Source organism: Vidua chalybeata, chromosome 28, assembly GCF_026979565.1.
Source record: "Vidua chalybeata isolate OUT-0048 chromosome 28, bVidCha1 merged haplotype, whole genome shotgun sequence".
Classification (NCBI taxonomy): domain Eukaryota; kingdom Metazoa; phylum Chordata; class Aves; order Passeriformes; family Viduidae; genus Vidua; species Vidua chalybeata.
Window position 1 is genome coordinate 3,657,778 of NC_071557.1, and position 18,572 is coordinate 3,676,349.

The 18,572-nt window shown below is 47.1% G+C and overlaps 1 protein-coding gene across 1 annotated transcript; it reads right to left on the reverse strand.

Annotated features, from left to right (window-relative positions):
• Positions 1 to 67: 67 nt before the first annotated feature.
• Positions 68 to 16,677, reverse strand: LOC128800828 (uncharacterized). The gene is made up of 32 exons (XM_053966272.1): positions 16,666 to 16,677; positions 16,005 to 16,058; positions 15,435 to 15,575; positions 15,106 to 15,216; positions 13,993 to 14,131; positions 13,059 to 13,168; positions 12,759 to 12,935; positions 12,430 to 12,540; positions 11,801 to 11,939; positions 11,304 to 11,392; positions 10,660 to 10,836; positions 10,330 to 10,440; positions 9,718 to 9,856; positions 9,221 to 9,309; positions 8,577 to 8,753; positions 8,248 to 8,358; positions 7,636 to 7,774; positions 7,139 to 7,227; positions 6,495 to 6,671; positions 6,166 to 6,276; positions 5,554 to 5,692; positions 5,057 to 5,145; positions 4,413 to 4,589; positions 4,083 to 4,193; positions 3,471 to 3,609; positions 2,974 to 3,062; positions 2,330 to 2,506; positions 2,000 to 2,110; positions 1,388 to 1,526; positions 891 to 979; positions 247 to 423; positions 68 to 73 (listed from the first exon to the last, which is right to left on the reverse strand). The coding sequence occupies exons 1-32, from the start codon at positions 16,675 to 16,677 to the stop codon at positions 68 to 70; spliced, it is 3,846 nt and encodes a 1,281-aa protein (XP_053822247.1).
• Between the last annotated feature and the right edge of the window lie 1,895 nt (positions 16,678 to 18,572).

Consider the following 18,572-nt stretch of genomic DNA (forward strand, 5'->3'; position numbering starts at 1 on the left):
GTTGTGTGACTTTGGTTGCAATGACGCCCTGGAAAATAAAGTTATTGAGCACTTGGACATCACTTTTTCATGTCTTGAGATTGGAGAAAACAATTTGTTAAAAACGGAATAAGTGCTGGGATTTCCTACTTGAAATTTTTCACTCAACATGGTCTGAATAAGAAACAAGCCCTGTCCCTGGGTCAGCTCTGCCAGGTGCCAGTCTCCTCATACACTTTTTGAACAAGCCCCCTCCCTGCCACTCACCGTGTTGTAGTTCCAGATGGTTTTCCAGGACCCACTGAAGCTTCGTTGCTCAATGACTGCCACACGCCATTGCCTGTTGATGGTCACAACTTGGGACTGGCCCCCAATGATGACTTGCGTGTTGTTGAAGATGCTGCCTTGCGTGTTGTTGAAGATGTCGCCGGGAATCTGCTGAGACTAAAAAGCCAGGGGAAAGAAGATGTTTCACCTTTGAAGGGAGACAGTGATGTCCCCCAATTTTCCACAAAATCCCTGCTACAATGGAAGAAGTGCTGCCCCCTGGGGAGTGCCGGCCCTGCCCTCAGTCTTTTTCCAAAGGACCCAGAATCAAGGCTGTGGTGTTGGGCAAAGGCTGTAAGAATTCTTTTCATGGATTCAGTGCATCATTGCTGCATCTGACAGCTGCCATCTGATGCCTTTAGAGGTTGATGGCTGCAAGAGGACTGGCCACAGTTAGTCCATGCTCAAGGTCCCTGACAGAGGCAGCTGCTGACCCATTGCACTGTTTTAGCATCCTCACCTCCAAGCAGGAACCTCTCGAAAGAGGAGATGCCAGGCAAGAATGGCATCAGGACTGGCTTTGGGCAGCAGCTCGGGTTCCCCCCCTATTTGGATCAAAAAAGGTAAAGGTAAGGTTTTCTCACTTGTCCATTGCCATTGCCAGTGCAGTACTTCAGATCCACGACTCTCAGGACATCGAGGGTAATGCATGATCCCAGATTGACTTGGAGTCCTTGGGAAGCAAGAAAGGAAGAAACAAAACCCCATCAGCTAATGCCTAAGACCTTGGCAGCCATTCCAACTGTCAGTCAGCTCTGACCTGAAGGACACCAGTCCTTAGGCTAGTAATTTTCATGGCTAGGCATTACAGTTTGAGGTGATACACTCTGGGTCCAAAATTAAGCCTCCTTAACCTTCCTGAGAAGGAGCTGTAAGGGTTTGCTTTGGGTCATTTATGGGGGCTGTGACCCCACCCTGTTCCAGTCCTGATCTGCAAAGACGTGGAACCCTTTGTACAACTGCTGCAGCCCTTGGTTCCTGTTTGATTCAAGTTGGAAGAGCAGCAAGTGTGCATTGGTCATTCCCCAAGGGAAACAAATGCCAGGTCACTTAGAGACAGAATTCCTTTGCTTGCACTCACCATGAACTTCATAAGCCATGTAGGTGGTGACTCCACTGCACATAGAGAAGACATCTGATCCATAAGACTGGAGGTTGCTGACCAGTCCATTGGTGACAAAGGTGATCTTCTTGGTAGGTCTTCCAAGGCCGATCTGGTTCTAAAGAACAAAGTACAGCATTCAGCAAGATCATTGCTGGGATCTGGTTCCTGCAGGAATAGGGGGAGGCTCTCTCGCACACCAAAGGGAAAGGGAGTGTGGCTTAGAGCAGCAGCCATGCCAAGTTCTGAGCTGACCAATGCAGTTTGGTAGTGAAAGGCCTGCGAAGGACTTTCAGATCATGGCATGCCAAAAGAATTAAGGCCCTCAAAGAGCTGCTCAGAGCAAGTGTTTTCAGCAGGCTGCAGGGCTCAAGATGCTCAGAGAAATCAAAAGTCGGAAAGACAATGTGCAACCCTTTTCCTCTTTCATCAAATCAATCCTTTGGAAAAATTCTTAAACCCCTCTACTGCTGAGAGAAAGAAAATTCTGCCACTAGTGACAACATTGTCCTGTCCAGAAGGAAAAAGCACATGAACAAACAGGCCAATGAACTGTAGGGTGAGGACTCTGCTAATCCTTGGTAAACTTACCCTGCTGTCTTGTGCCAGGCTGGCCAGATTATTGAAGCTGGGCATCTCATTTTTGTTCATGATGGAAATGTAGCAGGTGTTCTGTTGCGTGACTTTGGTTACAATGACGCCCTGGAAAATAAAGTCATTGAGCACTTGGACATCACTTTTTCATGTCTTGAGATTGGAGAAAACAATTTGTTAAAAACGGAATAAGTGCTGGGATTTCCTACTTGAAATTTTTCACTCAACATGGTCTGAATAAAGAAACAAGCCCTGTCCCTGGGTCAGCTCTGCCAGGTGCCAGTCTCCTCATACACTTTTTGAACAAGCCCCCTCCCTGCCACTCACCGTGTTGTAGTTCCAGATGGTTTTCCAGGACCCACTGAAGCTTCGTTGCTCAATGACTGCCACACGCCATTGCCTGTTGATGGTCACAACTTGGGACTGGCCCCCAATGATGACTTGCGTGTTGTTGAAGATGCTGCCTTGCGTGTTGTTGAAGATGTCGCCGGGAATCTGCTGAGACTAAAAAGCCAGGGGAAAGAAGATGTTTCACCTTTGAAGGGAGACAGTGATGTCCCCCAATTTTCCACAAAATCCCTGCTACAATGGAAGAAGTGCTGCCCCCTGGGGAGTGCCGGCCCTGCCCTCAGTCTTTTTCCAAAGGACCCAGAATCAAGGCTGTGGTGTTGGGCAAAGGCTGTAAGAATTCTTTTCATGGATTCAGTGCATCATTGCTGCATCTGACAGCTGCCATCTGATGCCTTTAGAGGTTGATGGCTGCAAGAGGACTGGCCACAGTTAGTCCATGCTCAAGGTCCCTGACAGAGGCAGCTGCTGACCCATTGCACTGTTTTAGCATCCTCACCTCCAAGCAGGAACCTCTCGAAAGAGGAGATGCCAGGCAAGAATGGCATCAGGACTGGCTTTGGGCAGCAGCTCGGGTTCCCCCCCTATTTGGATCAAAAAAGGTAAAGGTAAGGTTTTCTCACTTGTCCATTGCCATTGCCAGTGCAGTACTTCAGATCCACGACTCTCAGGACATCGAGGGTAATGCATGATCCCAGATTGACTTGGAGTCCTTGGGAAGCAAGAAAGGCAGAAACAAAACCCCATCAGCTAATGCCTAAGACCTTGGCAGCCATTCCAACTGTCAGTCAGCTCTGACCTGAAGGACACCAGTCCTTAGGCTAGTAATTTTCATGGCTAGGCATTACAGTTTGAGGTGATACACTCTGGGTCCAAAATTAAGCCTCCTTAACCTTCCTGAGAAGGAGCTGTAAGGGTTTGCTTTGGGTCATTTATGGGGGCTGTGACCCCACCCTGTTCCAGTCCTGATCTGCAAAGACGTGGAACCCTTTGTACAACTGCTGCAGCCCTTGGTTCCTGTTTGATTCAAGTTGGAAGAGCAGCAAGTGTGCATTGGTCATTCCCCAAGGGAAACAAATGCCAGGTCACTTAGAGACAGAATTCCTTTGCTTGCACTCACCATGAACTTCATAAGCCATGTAGGTGGTGACTCCACTGCACATAGAGAAGACATCTGATCCATAAGACTGGAGGTTGCTGACCAGTCCATTGGTGACAAAGGTGATCTTCTTGGTAGGTCTTCCAAGGCCGATCTGGTTCTAAAGAACAAAGTACAGCATTCAGCAAGATCATTGCTGGGATCTGGTTCCTGCAGGAATAGGGGGAGGCTCTCTCGCACACCAAAGGGAAAGGGAGTGTGGCTTAGAGCAGCAGCCATGCCAAGTTCTGAGCTGACCAATGCAGTTTGGTAGTGAAAGGCCTGCGAAGGACTTTCAGATCATGGCATGCCAAAAGAATTAAGGCCCTCAAAGAGCTGCTCAGAGCAAGTGTTTTCAGCAGGCTGCAGGGCTCAAGATGCTCAGAGAAATCAAAAGTCGGAAAGACAATGTGCAACCCTTTTCCTCTTTCATCAAATCAATCCTTTGGAAAAATTCTTAAACCCCTCTACTGCTGAGAGAAAGAAAATTCTGCCACTAGTGACAACATTGTCCTGTCCAGAAGGAAAAAGCACATGAACAAACAGGCCAATGAACTGTAGGGTGAGGACTCTGCTAATCCTTGGTAAACTTACCCTGCTGTCTTGTGCCAGGCGGGCCAGATTATTGAAGCTGGGCATCTCATTTTTGTTCATGATGGAAATGTAGCAGGTGTTCTGTTGCGTGACTTTGGTTGCAATGACGCCCTGGAAAATAAAGTCATTGAGCACTTGGACATCACTTTTTCATGTCTTGAGATTGGAGAAAACAATTTGTTAAAAACGGAATAAGTGCTGGGATTTCCTACTTGAAATTTTTCACTCAACATGGTCTGAATAAAGAAACAAGCCCTGTCCCTGGGTCAGCTCTGCCAGGTGCCAGTCTCCTCATACACTTTTTGAACAAGCCCCCTCCCTGCCACTCACCGTGTTGTAGTTCCAGATGGTTTTCCAGGACCCACTGAAGCTTCGTTGCTCAATGACTGCCACACGCCATTGCCTGTTGATGGTCACAACTTGGGACTGGCCCCCAATGATGACTTGCGTGTTGTTGAAGATGCTGCCTTGCGTGTTGTTGAAGATGTCGCCGGGAATCTGCTGAGACTAAAAAGCCAGGGGAAAGAAGATGTTTCACCTTTGAAGGGAGACAGTGATGTCCCCCAATTTTCCACAAAATCCCTGCTACAATGGAAGAAGTGCTGCCCCCTGGGGAGTGCCGGCCCTGCCCTCAGTCTTTTTCCAAAGGACCCAGAATCAAGGCTGTGGTGTTGGGCAAAGGCTGTAAGAATTCTTTTCATGGATTCAGTGCATCATTGCTGCATCTGACAGCTGCCATCTGATGCCTTTAGAGGTTGATGGCTGCAAGAGGACTGGCCACAGTTAGTCCATGCTCAAGGTCCCTGACAGAGGCAGCTGCTGACCCATTGCACTGTTTTAGCATCCTCACCTCCAAGCAGGAACCTCTCGAAAGAGGAGATGCCAGGCAAGAATGGCATCAGGACTGGCTTTGGGCAGCAGCTCGGGTTCCCCCCCTATTTGGATCAAAAAAGGTAAAGGTAAGGTTTTCTCACTTGTCCATTGCCATTGCCAGTGCAGTACTTCAGATCCACGACTCTCAGGACATCGAGGGTAATGCATGATCCCAGATTGACTTGGAGTCCTTGGGAAGCAAGAAAGGAAGAAACAAAACCCCATCAGCTAATGCCTAAGACCTTGGCAGCCATTCCAACTGTCAGTCAGCTCTGACCTGAAGGACACCAGTCCTTAGGCTAGTAATTTTCATGGCTAGGCATTACAGTTTGAGGTGATACACTCTGGGTCCAAAATTAAGCCTCCTTAACCTTCCTGAGAAGGAGCTGTAAGGGTTTGCTTTGGGTCATTTATGGGGGCTGTGACCCCACCCTGTTCCAGTCCTGATCTGCAAAGACGTGGAACCCTTTGTACAACTGCTGCAGCCCTTGGTTCCTGTTTGATTCAAGTTGGAAGAGCAGCAAGTGTGCATTGGTCATTCCCCAAGGGAAACAAATGCCAGGTCACTTAGAGACAGAATTCCTTTGCTTGCACTCACCATGAACTTCATAAGCCATGTAGGTGGTGACTCCACTGCACATAGAGAAGACATCTGATCCATAAGACTGGAGGTTGCTGACCAGTCCATTGGTGACAAAGGTGATCTTCTTGGTAGGTCTTCCAAGGCCGATCTGGTTCTAAAGAACAAAGTACAGCATTCAGCAAGATCATTGCTGGGATCTGGTTCCTGCAGGAATAGGGGGAGGCTCTCTCGCACACCAAAGGGAAAGGGAGTGTGGCTTAGAGCAGCAGCCATGCCAAGTTCTGAGCTGACCAATGCAGTTTGGTAGTGAAAGGCCTGCGAAGGACTTTCAGATCATGGCATGCCAAAAGAATTAAGGCACTCAAAGAGCTGCTCAGAGCAAGTGTTTTCAGCAGGCTGCAGGGCTCAAGATGCTCAGAGAAATCAAAAGTCGGAAAGACAATGTGCAACCCTTTTCCTCTTTCATCAAATCAATCCTTTGGAAAAATTCTTAAACCCCTCTACTGCTGAGAGAAAGAAAATTCTGCCACTAGTGACAACATTGTCCTGTCCAGAAGGAAAAAGCACATGAACAAACAGGCCAATGAACTGTAGGGTGAGGACTCTGCTAATCCTTGGTAAACTTACCCTGCTGTCTTGTGCCAGGCGGGCCAGATTATTGAAGCTGGGCATCTCATTTTTGTTCATGATGGAAATGTAGCAGGTGTTCTGTTGCGTGACTTTGGTTACAATGACGCCCTGGAAAATAAAGTTATTGAGCACTTGGACATCACTTTTTCATGTCTTGAGATTGGAGAAAACAATTTGTTAAAAACGGAATAAGTGCTGGGATTTCCTACTTGAAATTTTTCACTCAACATGGTCTGAATAAGAAACAAGCCCTGTCCCTGGGTCAGCTCTGCCAGGTGCCAGTCTCCTCATACACTTTTTGAACAAGCCCCCTCCCTGCCACTCACCGTGTTGTAGTTCCAGATGGTTTTCCAGGACCCACTGAAGCTTCGTTGCTCAATGACTGCCACACGCCATTGCCTGTTGATGGTCACAACTTGGGACTGGCCCCCAATGATGACTTGCGTGTTGTTGAAGATGCTGCCTTGCGTGTTGTTGAAGATGTCGCCGGGAATCTGCTGAGACTAAAAAGCCAGGGGAAAGAAGATGTTTCACCTTTGAAGGGAGACAGTGATGTCCCCCAATTTTCCACAAAATCCCTGCTACAATGGAAGAAGTGCTGCCCCCTGGGGAGTGCCGGCCCTGCCCTCAGTCTTTTTCCAAAGGACCCAGAATCAAGGCTGTGGTGTTGGGCAAAGGCTGTAAGAATTCTTTTCATGGATTCAGTGCATCATTGCTGCATCTGACAGCTGCCATCTGATGCCTTTAGAGGTTGATGGCTGCAAGAGGACTGGCCACAGTTAGTCCATGCTCAAGGTCCCTGACAGAGGCAGCTGCTGACCCATTGCACTGTTTTAGCATCCTCACCTCCAAGCAGGAACCTCTCGAAAGAGGAGATGCCAGGCAAGAATGGCATCAGGACTGGCTTTGGGCAGCAGCTCGGGTTCCCCCCCTATTTGGATCAAAAAAGGTAAAGGTAAGGTTTTCTCACTTGTCCATTGCCATTGCCAGTGCAGTACTTCAGATCCACGACTCTCAGGACATCGAGGGTAATGCATGATCCCAGATTGACTTGGAGTCCTTGGGAAGCAAGAAAGGAAGAAACAAAACCCCATCAGCTAATGCCTAAGACCTTGGCAGCCATTCCAACTGTCAGTCAGCTCTGACCTGAAGGACACCAGTCCTTAGGCTAGTAATTTTCATGGCTAGGCATTACAGTTTGAGGTGATACACTCTGGGTCCAAAATTAAGCCTCCTTAACCTTCCTGAGAAGGAGCTGTAAGGGTTTGCTTTGGGTCATTTATGGGGGCTGTGACCCCACCCTGTTCCAGTCCTGATCTGCAAAGACGTGGAACCCTTTGTACAACTGCTGCAGCCCTTGGTTCCTGTTTGATTCAAGTTGGAAGAGCAGCAAGTGTGCATTGGTCATTCCCCAAGGGAAACAAATGCCAGGTCACTTAGAGACAGAATTCCTTTGCTTGCACTCACCATGAACTTCATAAGCCATATAGGTGGTGACTCCACTGCACATAGAGAAGACATCTGATCCATAAGACTGGAGGTTGCTGACCAGTCCATTGGTGACAAAGGTGATCTTCTTGGTAGGTCTTCCAAGGCCGATCTGGTTCTAAAGAACAAAGTACAGCATTCAGCAAGATCATTGCTGGGATCTGGTTCCTGCAGGAATAGGGGGAGGCTCTCTCGCACACCAAAGGGAAAGGGAGTGTGGCTTAGAGCAGCAGCCATGCCAAGTTCTGAGCTGACCAATGCAGTTTGGTAGTGAAAGGCCTGCGAAGGACTTTCAGATCATGGCATGCCAAAAGAATTAAGGCCCTCAAAGAGCTGCTCAGAGCAAGTGTTTTCAGCAGGCTGCAGGGCTCAAGATGCTCAGAGAAATCAAAAGTCGGAAAGACAATGTGCAACCCTTTTCCTCTTTCATCAAATCAATCCTTTGGAAAAATTCTTAAACCCTTCTACTGCTGAGAGAAAGAAAATTCTGCCACTAGTGACAACATTGTCCTGTCCAGAAGGAAAAAGCACATGAACAAACAGGCCAATGAACTGTAGGGTGAGGACTCTGCTAATCCTTGGTAAACTTACCCTGCTGTCTTGTGCCAGGCGGGCCAGATTATTGAAGCTGGGCATCTCATTTTTGTTCATGATGGAAATGTAGCAGGTGTTCTGTTGCGTGACTTTGGTTACAATGACGCCCTGGAAAATAAAGTTATTGAGCACTTGGACATCACTTTTTCATGTCTTGAGATTGGAGAAAACAATTTGTTAAAAACGGAATAAGTGCTGGGATTTCCTACTTGAAATTTTTCACTCAACATGGTCTGAATAAGAAACAAGCCCTGTCCCTGGGTCAGCTCTGCCAGGTGCCAGTCTCCTCATACACTTTTTGAACAAGCCCCCTCCCTGCCACTCACCGTGTTGTAGTTCCAGATGGTTTTCCAGGACCCACTGAAGCTTCGTTGCTCAATGACTGCCACACGCCATTGCCTGTTGATGGTCACAACTTGGGACTGGCCCCCAATGATGACTTGCGTGTTGTTGAAGATGCTGCCTTGCGTGTTGTTGAAGATGTCGCCGGGAATCTGCTGAGACTAAAAAGCCAGGGGAAAGAAGATGTTTCACCTTTGAAGGGAGACAGTGATGTCCCCCAATTTTCCACAAAATCCCTGCTACAATGGAAGAAGTGCTGCCCCCTGGGGAGTGCCGGCCCTGCCCTCAGTCTTTTTCCAAAGGACCCAGAATCAAGGCTGTGGTGTTGGGCAAAGGCTGTAAGAATTCTTTTCATGGATTCAGTGCATCATTGCTGCATCTGACAGCTGCCATCTGATGCCTTTAGAGGTTGATGGCTGCAAGAGGACTGGCCACAGTTAGTCCATGCTCAAGGTCCCTGACAGAGGCAGCTGCTGACCCATTGCACTGTTTTAGCATCCTCACCTCCAAGCAGGAACCTCTCGAAAGAGGAGATGCCAGGCAAGAATGGCATCAGGACTGGCTTTGGGCAGCAGCTCGGGTTCCCCCCCTATTTGGATCAAAAAAGGTAAAGGTAAGGTTTTCTCACTTGTCCATTGCCATTGCCAGTGCAGTACTTCAGATCCACGACTCTCAGGACATCGAGGGTAATGCATGATCCCAGATTGACTTGGAGTCCTTGGGAAGCAAGAAAGGAAGAAACAAAACCCCATCAGCTAATGCCTAAGACCTTGGCAGCCATTCCAACTGTCAGTCAGCTCTGACCTGAAGGACACCAGTCCTTAGGCTAGTAATTTTCATGGCTAGGCATTACAGTTTGAGGTGATACACTCTGGGTCCAAAATTAAGCCTCCTTAACCTTCCTGAGAAGGAGCTGTAAGGGTTTGCTTTGGGTCATTTATGGGGGCTGTGACCCCACCCTGTTCCAGTCCTGATCTGCAAAGACGTGGAACCCTTTGTACAACTGCTGCAGCCCTTGGTTGCTGTTTGATTCAAGTTGGAAGAGCAGCAAGTGTGCATTGGTCATTCCCCAAGGGAAACAAATGCCAGGTCACTTAGAGACAGAATTCCTTTGCTTGCACTCACCATGAACTTCATAAGCCATGTAGGTGGTGACTCCACTGCACATAGAGAAGACATCTGATCCATAAGACTGGAGGTTGCTGACCAGTCCATTGGTGACAAAGGTGATCTTCTTGGTAGGTCTTCCAAGGCCGATCTGGTTCTAAAGAACAAAGTACAGCATTCAGCAAGATCATTGCTGGGATCTGGTTCCTGCAGGAATAGGGGGAGGCTCTCTCGCACACCAAAGGGAAAGGGAGTGTGGCTTAGAGCAGCAGCCATGCCAAGTTCTGAGCTGACCAATGCAGTTTGGTAGTGAAAGGCCTGCGAAGGACTTTCAGATCATGGCATGCCAAAAGAATTAAGGCCCTCAAAGAGCTGCTCAGAGCAAGTGTTTTCAGCAGGCTGCAGGGCTCAAGATGCTCAGAGAAATCAAAAGTCGGAAAGACAATGTGCAACCCTTTTCCTCTTTCATCAAATCAATCCTTTGGAAAAATTCTTAAACCCCTCTACTGCTGAGAGAAAGAAAATTCTGCCACTAGTGACAACATTGTCCTGTCCAGAAGGAAAAAGCACATGAACAAACAGGCCAATGAACTGTAGGGTGAGGACTCTGCTAATCCTTGGTAAACTTACCCTGCTGTCTTGTGCCAGGCGGGCCAGATTATTGAAGCTGGGCATCTCATTTTTGTTCATGATGGAAATGTAGCAGGTGTTCTGTTGCGTGACTTTGGTTGCAATGACGCCCTGGAAAATAAAGTCATTGAGCACTTGGACATCACTTTTTCATGTCTTGAGATTGGAGAAAACAATTTGTTAAAAACGGAATAAGTGCTGGGATTTCCTACTTGAAATTTTTCACTCAACATGGTCTGAATAAAGAAACAAGCCCTGTCCCTGGGTCAGCTCTGCCAGGTGCCAGTCTCCTCATACACTTTTTGAACAAGCCCCCTCCCTGCCACTCACCGTGTTGTAGTTCCAGATGGTTTTCCAGGACCCACTGAAGCTTCGTTGCTCAATGACTGCCACACGCCATTGCCTGTTGATGGTCACAACTTGGGACTGGCCCCCAATGATGACTTGCGTGTTGTTGAAGATGCTGCCTTGCGTGTTGTTGAAGATGTCGCCGGGAATCTGCTGAGACTAAAAAGCCAGGGGAAAGAAGATGTTTCACCTTTGAAGGGAGACAGTGATGTCCCCCAATTTTCCACAAAATCCCTGCTACAATGGAAGAAGTGCTGCCCCCTGGGGAGTGCCGGCCCTGCCCTCAGTCTTTTTCCAAAGGACCCAGAATCAAGGCTGTGGTGTTGGGCAAAGGCTGTAAGAATTCTTTTCATGGATTCAGTGCATCATTGCTGCATCTGACAGCTGCCATCTGATGCCTTTAGAGGTTGATGGCTGCAAGAGGACTGGCCACAGTTAGTCCATGCTCAAGGTCCCTGACAGAGGCAGCTGCTGACCCATTGCACTGTTTTAGCATCCTCACCTCCAAGCAGGAACCTCTCGAAAGAGGAGATGCCAGGCAAGAATGGCATCAGGACTGGCTTTGGGCAGCAGCTCGGGTTCCCCCCCTATTTGGATCAAAAAAGGTAAAGGTAAGGTTTTCTCACTTGTCCATTGCCATTGCCAGTGCAGTACTTCAGATCCACGACTCTCAGGACATCGAGGGTAATGCATGATCCCAGATTGACTTGGAGTCCTTGGGAAGCAAGAAAGGAAGAAACAAAACCCCATCAGCTAATGCCTAAGACCTTGGCAGCCATTCCAACTGTCAGTCAGCTCTGACCTGAAGGACACCAGTCCTTAGGCTAGTAATTTTCATGGCTAGGCATTACAGTTTGAGGTGATACACTCTGGGTCCAAAATTAAGCCTCCTTAACCTTCCTGAGAAGGAGCTGTAAGGGTTTGCTTTGGGTCATTTATGGGGGCTGTGACCCCACCCTGTTCCAGTCCTGATCTGCAAAGACGTGGAACCCTTTGTACAACTGCTGCAGCCCTTGGTTGCTGTTTGATTCAAGTTGGAAGAGCAGCAAGTGTGCATTGGTCATTCCCCAAGGGAAACAAATGCCAGGTCACTTAGAGACAGAATTCCTTTGCTTGCACTCACCATGAACTTCATAAGCCATATAGGTGGTGACTCCACTGCACATAGAGAAGACATCTGATCCATAAGACTGGAGGTTGCTGACCAGTCCATTGGTGACAAAGGTGATCTTCTTGGTAGGTCTTCCAAGGCCGATCTGGTTCTAAAGAACAAAGTACAGCATTCAGCAAGATCAATGGTGGGATCTGGTTCCTGCGAGGAATATTCCCTAGCAGGAATAGGGGGAGGCTCTCTCGCACATCAAAGGGAAAGAGAGTCTGGCCTAGAGCAGCAGCCGTGCAAAGTTCTGAGCTGACCAATGCAGTTTGGCAGTGAAAGGCCTGCGAAGGACTTTCAGATCTTGGCATGCCAAAAGAATTAAGGCACTCAAAGAGCTGCTCAGAGCAAGTGTTTTCAGCAGGCTGCAGAGCTCAAGATGCTCAGAGAAATCAAAAGTCGGAAAGACAATGTGCAACCCTTTTCCTCTTTCATCAAATCAATCCTTTGGAAAAATTCTTAAACCCTTCTACTGCTGAGAGAAAGAAAATTCTGCCACTAGTGACAACATCTTCCTGTCCAGAAGGAAAAAGCACATGAAGAAACAGATCAATGAACTGTAGGGTGAGGACTCTGCTAATCCTTGGTAAACTTACCCTGCTGTCTTGTGCCAGGCGGGCCAGATTATTGAAGCTGGGCATCTCATTTTTGTTCATGATGGAAATGTAGCAGGTGTTCTGTTGCGTGACTTTGGTTGCAATGACGCCCTGGAAAATAAAGTTATTGAGCACTTGGACATCAGTCTTACACACGTTGGAACTGGAGAAAACCCTTTATTAAAACAGAAATAAATTCTGGCAGTTCCTAACCCAAACTGTGTACTCAACATGGTCTGAGTAAGAAACAAGCCTCCTCCCTGGGTCAGCTCTGCCAGGTGCCAGTCTCCTCATACACTTTGTGAACTTGCCCTCTCCCTGCCACACACCGTGTTGTAGTTCCAGATGGTTTTCCAGGACCCACTGAAGCTTCGTTGCTCAATGACTGCCACACGCCATTGCCTGTTGATGGTCACAACTTGGGACTGGCCCCCAATGATGACTTGCGTGTTGTTGAAGATGCTGCCTTGCGTGTTGTTGAAGATGTCGCCGGGAATCTGCTGAGACTAAAAAGCCAGGGGAAAGAAGATGTTTCACCTTTGAAGGGAGACAGTGATGTACCCAAAGCTTCTGAAACCATAGCCCCCAGCATTTCATACTTGAATAGGGACAGTGTCAGGTTTTCTCACCGGCATATTGCCGTTCCAATTGCCATTTCCATTGCAGTACTTCAACTCCACAATTCTCAGGGCATCTAGGGTAATGCATGATCCCAGATTCACCTCAGGTCCTTGCAAAGCTGGAAAAGAGAAAACCTTTTGAACTGATTCCTAAGACATTGGCTGACCTTCTACAGGATGGTGGTGATGTCGCTAAGAACCAACCAGATTCTGAAGGATTGATGCTCTGAAAAAGTTTGAGCTGTGCAAGGGAAAGATTCTCTTGGAGTCCCCAAGGAGCACCGGCTCTGTGGCTCAGCCAGGAATGCTCACAAAGACCTGCTCTTGAACAGCCTTTGGGATTTCCTGTGCAGAAGTCGGGGCTCTATTGCACTTTGTCCTGCGAGTCCCAATGGCTGGGCATTGCATGGTGAGGCTGCTGCCATTTCGTGGGCCCAGTCAAATGAGCTGAGAGGTTCTGGAAGAATCCTACCAAGTGCAGGTCATGTTAGCCAAGGGGAATAGGATCGTTGCCCCAGGGAAAAAGTTACAGCGGAGGAAACCACTTGGTTTAATGTTGTGAAGCACAAGGTTTTGGTGTCTGCCTGGTTCAACTGATTACCAAGCTCTGCCCTGACGGACAGTGGTTCTTAGGACAACCCTTTTTCTTGACTGCGTGTTACAGGGATATGCAGTGTGAGTCAAAACACTCCAGGCCCCAATTTCAGCCCCATTAAGCTTCCTGGAGTGGAGCTGCAAGGGTTTGGTTTGGGTCATTGGTGGGGGCTGTGACCCTATCCTGTTCCAGTCTTGATCAGCCGAGGTGCAGAACCCTTTTTGGAACTGCTGAAGCCCTTGGTTTCTGTCTGGCCCAAAGAGGAAGAGCAGCAACTGTGCCTTAGTCATGGCCCAGGAGACAAATTGCCAGGTCTGTACCACTCAGAATTCCCATTGTTGCACTCACTGTGAACTTCATAAGCCATGTAGGTGGTGACTCCAGTGCACATAGCCGTGATTTCAGTTCCGTAGGAGTTGAGGTTGTTGACCAATCCATTGGTGACAAAGGTGATTTTCTTGGTAGGTCTTCCAAGACCGATCTGGTTCTAAAGAACAAATACCAGCATTCAGCAAGATCACTGCCCGAAGCTGCTTCCTCCAAGGGCTATTCCTCACTCTGGAAGGATGACTTGGGGCTGGCTGTTGGCATCCCACCTGCCTTTAGAAACACCTTTCAGTCCCTGGGGACTGTGGGCCCATTAGCTAGCCTTGAAGGCAGCTCCAAAGTCAGGTGCTTCTAAGGGAATCAAGGTGCAGGGAGCCTGAGGGGAAGTGCTGAGGAGGAGGGGAGGAGTGCAACCGCTCTGTGGAGCCAGAGCTCCTTCCAAGGCACTTGCTCAGTCACTGCCCTCACCCCTCAGGGGCACTCAGGCTGTGGCTGGCAGGAGAAGTCTCTTCCTGATTTCCTTCTGCTCTTCTGGTCTTCCTGCTATTTAAAGTGTTTTTTTTTTACAGACTCAGTTCTCAGACTTCAGTGGAAGCCAGTGTTTAGCCAAGGTGAACACGCTGAATGCTGAGATAATTTTTATAATATCTGTGCTGATGTGGATGGCTGAACTAAAGGAATATGGTCCATAATTTTCTTCAAAATATTTGAAAACTTACTTAAAGACTTTCTCTGTAATACTGCAATATTTGTTCTTCCTCAATTAGAATGTCTGAAGAAAAAATATTTTTTTATACTTTGAGAATGTGAAATTATGAAACATACTTAGTGAAAAATCTAAATCGCAGATAATGAGTCAGTAAACAAAGAGTCAGCTGTATAATAATTTAAATATTTGTAAAAATAATCTAATCTGAGACTTGGGCTCAATATGACGAACCTGCACTAAAGGCTTTTGAATGAGGATATTTTAGTTTTTGAGTGTTTACCAATAATATAACTGAAAAATATTACCGAAAGTATCAGTAGTAAAATGTCTTTTTATTTACCCATTGTTTAAGAAGGTTTGGAAAATAGCAGTGTGCCAGACAAAAAAAATGAATATCAACTACAGAAACAGATTTTGAATCTTACCCTGTTCTGTGAAGCCAGTTGGACCAGATTTTCAAAGCTGGGCATCTCATTTCTGTTCATGCCAGAAATGTAGCAGGTGTTCTGTTGCACCAATTTGGTTGCAATGATACCCTGTAAGAAAAAGTTATTAACCACTTGCAATTCAATTTTTCCATCCTTGGGTTGGAGAAAACCCTTTGTTAAAACAGGAACAAATGCCAAGGGTTGCTGCCCCAAATCATGGTCTCCAGACAGTCACAATTAGGAAACAATCCCCATCCCTGGGCCAGCTCTACCAGGAGCCAGTCTCCTCATACTCTTTGTGACCAAGCCTCCTCCCTGCCACTCACCGTGTTGTAGTTCCAGATGGTTTTCCATGAGAAGTGGTCGCTCCTTTGTTCAATAACCACCACACGTGTTCGGCTACTGAAAGTCAGATTTTGGAAAACAGCACCAAAAGAGACCTGGCAGTTGTTATCCGTCTGCTGAGACTGAAAAGCCAAGGGAAAGAAGATGTTTAGTCTTTGAAGGGAGGGAGTGATGTCCCGCAGTTTTAGAAAACTCCCTGCTACATTGGAAAGGCTGCCCTGTGTTAAGTGCCATCACAATCTGTGATTGGCCACTAGTGATGGGGACCTCGGTCTTTACCCCAAGGATGACTTGCTGGTTTTCAATTTTTTGCTGAGACTCAATTAAAAAATGAGACTTTTTTAGATTTTCAACCTAGTCAGTCATCTACTAAAATTTTTATAAAAATATTTGCTAGACGGTAAGTTCTACCACATAGAGAGTGACAAAGTTTCATCTGTCAGAGAAGATTCCAATTTGTTTCCTCCAAAGGGGAGGTGAAAGAAAAGAGATCTCATGAAGCAGGGAGCATAGAATGAGCAGCAATGTGGAAATTGTTCATTTGTACTCACGTAATCAGCAAGGGCTGGAGTCAGGACGAGTCCAAGAAGGACTGCAGTCAAAATCTGAAATGAAAATCAAATACAGAATGTAACTGCAACTCTGGCTGACAAATTTGGCCATGACAATCCTCCTTCCCTTTTCCTAATCTGATGTTTAAGGCTCCTTCTTGGATCCTTTTTTTGCTTTCAACCTGGGATTGCATCAGTGCTCCCAAAGGGAGGCACCCTTGCTTTACCCCAGGGTGCTCAAAGTAGACACATTTCTCACTTGCTCTCTCAAGAGCTGAATCTCAAGCTGTTTCTCAGAGCTGTGCAGGCACACACAGCTATTTTAGAAGAGAGAAGAGAAAGCTTTTCCATTTCTTCTGCCCTGGCATTACAGGGAAGGGCTTGATGCACTAGTGCAGTGCTCCAGTGGTGCAAAAGCGTTGACAATAATGGGCATGGATTAGGCTTCCTGGTTTCTGAATCATGTCCAGCCAAGCCGTGAAGAAATCCTTACCTCCTCAGCTCCTCTGGGGAGCAGGGGCTGAGCTGCTCCTTCTGGAGGAGCACAATGGCCCCAGAGAAAGCCTTAGTACTCCAGAGAGGCAGAAGCTCTTCTGAGAGATAAAGGAACGGGTTTGAATCAAAGGTTCAGTTTGTAAGGAAGAAAAGCATGCATACTTACAGGGAGATGCATCCTGACTGCAGAGCTGATGCTCCTGCAGGTAGAAAGAGCAGTGTGAACCCTCCGCCTTTTATATGTTTTCAGAATTAGGTGTGGAAGGGTTGAATGTTGCAATAAAATTATTTTGTGATTTGTATCCCTGCTGCATTTCACTGAAAATTATTTCCTGGTGTAACTACTTGATAAACATGGGGATTGTACTTCTGCAAATTTTGACCCAATATTTATCAGATAAAGCTTCATTTCTAGTAAAGAATTAAATATGCTTTGTAGGAACTTTCTGGCATGTACTAATTGCTTCTGAAACTCCACATCAAACTTACAATCAGAGATAGCCTTGACTGTAGGCAAACAAAAAAACCCACTTTCAATTAGTGTGCATAAATAAAAGCCTTTGCACTTTCGAAAATGCACTTTATGTTCTTTGTAACCATAGCACCCACAAAAATACATGCCCCAAGTACAACATGGCCACTGAAAACTGTTTTACAAGAATCACAGAATCACAGAGGACCCACAAGAATTATCAGGTCCAGCTCCTGGGCCTGCACAAGGACAATCCACAGAAGTCCCACCTGAATATTGTCCAAACACTCCTTGAGCTCCATCTGGCTTGGTCCTGTGACAACTTTTCTGGGGAGCCTGTTCCAGCTCCCAAGCACCCTCTGGGTGAAGAACCTTTTTCTAATATCCGACCTAAACCTCCCCTGACTCGGCTCCAGCCGTTCCCTCGTGTCACTGATTACAGAGAGCAGAGATCGGAGAGGTGTTTCTCCACTGCCCCTCGGGATATTGAAGAGTTCCATCTCCCCTCAGTCTCCTCCAGCTGAACACACCAGATACCCTCAGTTGTTCCTCCCGTGGCTTTCCTTGAGACCGTCTTCACAGCCCAATGCCAAGTTTTCAATTTCATCCTGGGAGCAACCTGGGACTATGGCACGGAAACGACTTTTCCGCTGCAATTCAGCAGCTTGTTTTAAAAAGCAGTATGGCTAGGTGCGGGGATTTACACATAAAAATAAGGTCTAAATGTTGTTGCACGTGCAATATGAAATTGAACACTTCTTTCAGTTTCAGTTTTTGAATCTGCAAGCCCGAAGCGATATTCCTGATACGTACAGCTACGCCAAACGGGCATTACATTCAACGGGCTGCTTTACGAGCAGCAGCGCCGCTGTGGATTTGTGATGGGCGGACCGCGCTTTCCCTCCCTCACTGCTGCCCGACGAGAAACACCGACAAAGCCCCTGCCCTGCCCGCGAGGGATTCACCCTTTGCTCAAGGAATAAACGATCGTGCTTTTGGTACGGTGCGCAACGGCTTGAGAGGGCCGGAGGGAGCGGGGATGAGGCGGCGCCGGGCCGTGAGGGGAGCGGTGAAAGGCGGCAAAACCCATCTGAGGCGGCAGCGCCTCAGCGGACCCGGCAGAGCGGCGCTGGCACATTTATGTCGTTGCAGCTTGGTTAATTTACAGTTCTTGAGGTAATTTTTACTTACAAGACGGGTATTAGGCCTGCTGGTGCTGTGTCCAATCAGAATATCTATTTTGTGTTAAAAAAAAAAATCCCTCAGAAATCAGGTTCTTTCAAAATCTTCAATTTGTCTTAAAATACATGAAGGAATTAAAACACATTTATTAGATTGTGCGATGGCATTTTAATTATACTCAAATCACTCTTGAACATTTTTTTGTTCATAGTTTTTCAGGTGTTAACTTTATATTCTGTCTGCTGTAGGATGAGCAGAAAAACAGATTTAAGACTGCATAAAATCCTAACACTTTGTTACACTGATGTGGAATGCTTATGGGCTGTGCTCACAACTTAAATTTCAATGAAGCGCAGGCCTCACCCTTGTTGAGAGAGAGCTTTCCTAGCATGGTAAGCGACTCCAATCTTCTGCATTAT

Coding starts and splice junctions, on each gene's coding strand:
- LOC128800828 (XM_053966272.1), bottom strand. Junction 15,576..16,004: donor CTCCAGCCCTTGCTGATTAC/GTGAGTACAAAT, acceptor TTGGCTTTTCAG/TCTCAGCAGACGGATAACAA. Junction 1,527..1,999: donor GCCTGGCACAAGACAGCAGG/GTAAGTTTACCA, acceptor TTTGTTCTTTAG/AACCAGATCGGCCTTGGAAG.